This window comes from Anarrhichthys ocellatus, unplaced genomic scaffold (genome assembly GCF_004355925.1).
Source record: "Anarrhichthys ocellatus isolate YVR2014 unplaced genomic scaffold, GSC_Weel_1.0 scaffold1, whole genome shotgun sequence".
In the NCBI taxonomy this organism is placed as follows: Eukaryota; Metazoa; Chordata; class Actinopteri; order Perciformes; family Anarhichadidae; genus Anarrhichthys; species Anarrhichthys ocellatus.
In genome coordinates, this window is record NW_022280031.1 from 793,338 (window position 1) to 795,910 (window position 2,573).

The following is a 2,573-nucleotide window of genomic DNA, read 5'->3' on the forward strand; positions in this document are numbered from 1 at the left end:
CCCCCCCCCCCCCCCCCCCAGCCCAGCATTACGGCAACACAATGGTTACACAAGGGTTTAATATTTGTTTGGATATAGGTGTGTTTTTCCTTTCTTTGAAGCAGCCATGGCTGTTTACGATGACATTCATAAACATTTATTGTGATTTGCACCCAGCCGGATAAACAAAACATTGCTTTGCAAGTCAAAGTAGGACTACATCTCCTTATCTGGAGTTTGTGGACTTTTCACTGAGTCATTACTTGTTTTTACAGAGGTTTGCATATTTGAATGTCCTGATGTATCCGGGTGATGTGTTTTTTTAGAAATCGTGTTAACCTCAGAGAAATGCATCTTTAAACTAGCCTCACACCTAAATATATATTAGTTAAATGTGTCATGGTGAAAGACACTTTAAAAGGTTTCCCCAACCCTTTGTAACTTATGGCCCATTTCTGATTGTTAAAACATTTAAAAACGCACTAAATAAGTAAAAAAAAAAAACATGACATAAAAGGATAAGAAGTACACTAAAATATGTCTTGGCAATTATTTCAGACTGTCGGTCTGTGTCTCTTAACTGAGCGTTCATGTTTTTGTTTTAGTGTGGCGAAACATTTAAAATTGAGGATGTTGTTGTGCTCAACGGCACTAAGGAGGAGGTGGAGAAGCTGAGGAAGAGGATGGAAGAGGGGCGGGCCAAAGCCAAAACTAAGGTGAGTTTGTTTTTTAAACAGAATTGCTGATCTAACAGGAAGATGTGTGAGAGAGAGAGAGAGTGGGCTGTTGTCTGGTTTGAATAAACTATATCATATTTAATTGGGTTGGAAAGTATCCTGATTGTCTTCACTATGAAAAACTGATTCATCCAATCATAAATGCTTGTCTTCTTATAATAATCAACTTCATTTTTAGAAATCAAAGAAGAGCAAAGCAAGCAGAGCAGCTGAAACAGTGGCCGCACCGTTGGAATCAAAAGGTTTGTTGAAGCCTGTTTGAGGCATCATCCATCTTCTTCAAACAAATCTGTTTTTACATAAACAAAACCAAGCAGCTAAAAGAAAAACTTGACTTCCTAATTTGAATAATGTATTGAATTTGCTGTTTTGAGTTAGCTGGGTTATTCAAACATTAAACTCTCAGGAAATCCCATTACATAGCGATGTGTTAAACGTCCCTGCAGATATTGGAGCTAACTTTAGACTTTGCTGTGAGACGTGGATGACGTATATAACTTCCCCTAAGCCAGTAGATGAGAGTCTAATAGTCTAAATTACATATTTCATTACAGTTCATGTTGTCTTTCATAAACGTGTTTTCATTTGTTATGTTGTTAGGAGATGTTTGCTTTGTTTCACTGGTGTCACCGACAGAGAGCAGACTTTCTGTTTGTGTTCTTTGTTGTCACAAAGAGTTCTCGAAGAAACAACTGATCACAAAGCATTATCAGCAGGCTGTTATTAGTCTGCAAATCGTTGCATGTTATGAAGAATGACTAACAGGTAGAGACAGGACAAAAAGGAGGCGTCTTCAACAGTAATGATTCAGGGCTTATTACTGTCTGAGCGTTTCTTTGTCAACGGTCTTCATGAAATGACCGGGTACAATTCTAAAAGATCGTTTCCTGAACTGGTTTCATGATCTTTTCACCGGTCTTTATTTGATTGTTTGGTCCGCTCACGGGTTTGATTGACAGCTTTCACACCAGGCCCAAACGAACCGTACTAACCGGGCAAGTGGATAAATAATTATGGATTATTTATTTTTTTTTTACAGTAAATTACTTCTATCCCAAATTTATTTTCATTGCCGAGTCTCGTGAAAATGAAAGAAATGCAAACCCTATAAAAGGTGATGTTTGGAACAGGTACAGTGGTTTTACAGTTTGGCTCTGTGTTTATTGGATCGGAGTGTTCTGTTTCCTCGGAGAGCATTGGTTTGGTTTCCTGTTTGGTTTCCTGTTTAGTTCTCCAGAACAGCACCGGGTTCCTGCCTCACAAGTGAACAGGAAGTTGGCAGAAAAACACTTGCGGTTTATATGTTTTACTCAAATCAAAAGGTTTTGTTGGAACAATTCGAAAAAAAAAAAAAAAAAAGTGCCGCTTTTCTCTTCCTGCTTGTGTGCTCACAACATGCAAAGTGTATCATGAATTCAACTTGAATAAGAAAGCTTTTCTGCAACCTTCTGTAATTTATTATCAAGTTTTTATACCTTACATATCATTCATATATAGGTATACACATTTTCTGAAATCCTAGCTAGTTAATACTTCAAACATTGAATGAAGTTCCCCGTCTTCATCAAACTGTCTGACTCTTGTTTCTTCCCACAGAAGACGCACAAGCTCCACAAGTGGATCTAATGGAGAACTCACAAGAAAATGGTGGCGAAAGCAGCCAGTCAGGTAGCGAAGCACATGTTTCTTTGATGAATACAGACAAAGCTTTACTGTACACTTCAAAGTGCACAGTTCGAAATCAAGATCATATCTTTGATTGTGGGATTTCCTCCATCCATGAGTGGCTTCGATTAGCTAACCAGTTGGGCACACACACACACACACACACACACACACACACACACACACACACAC

The 2,573-nt window shown here is 38.4% G+C and overlaps 1 protein-coding gene across 1 annotated transcript in view; it reads left to right on the forward strand.

Moving 5' to 3' along the window:
- Positions 1–2,573, forward strand: part of rtf2 (replication termination factor 2) — an 18,875-nt gene that overhangs the window by 14,880 nt on the left and 1,422 nt on the right. Inside the window, exons 6-8 of the mRNA XM_031843375.1 lie at positions 585–695; positions 895–958; positions 2,313–2,384. Coding sequence (XP_031699235.1) covers positions 585–695; positions 895–958; positions 2,313–2,384 — 247 coding nt within the window. The remainder of the gene's footprint in view (positions 1–584; positions 696–894; positions 959–2,312; positions 2,385–2,573) is intronic.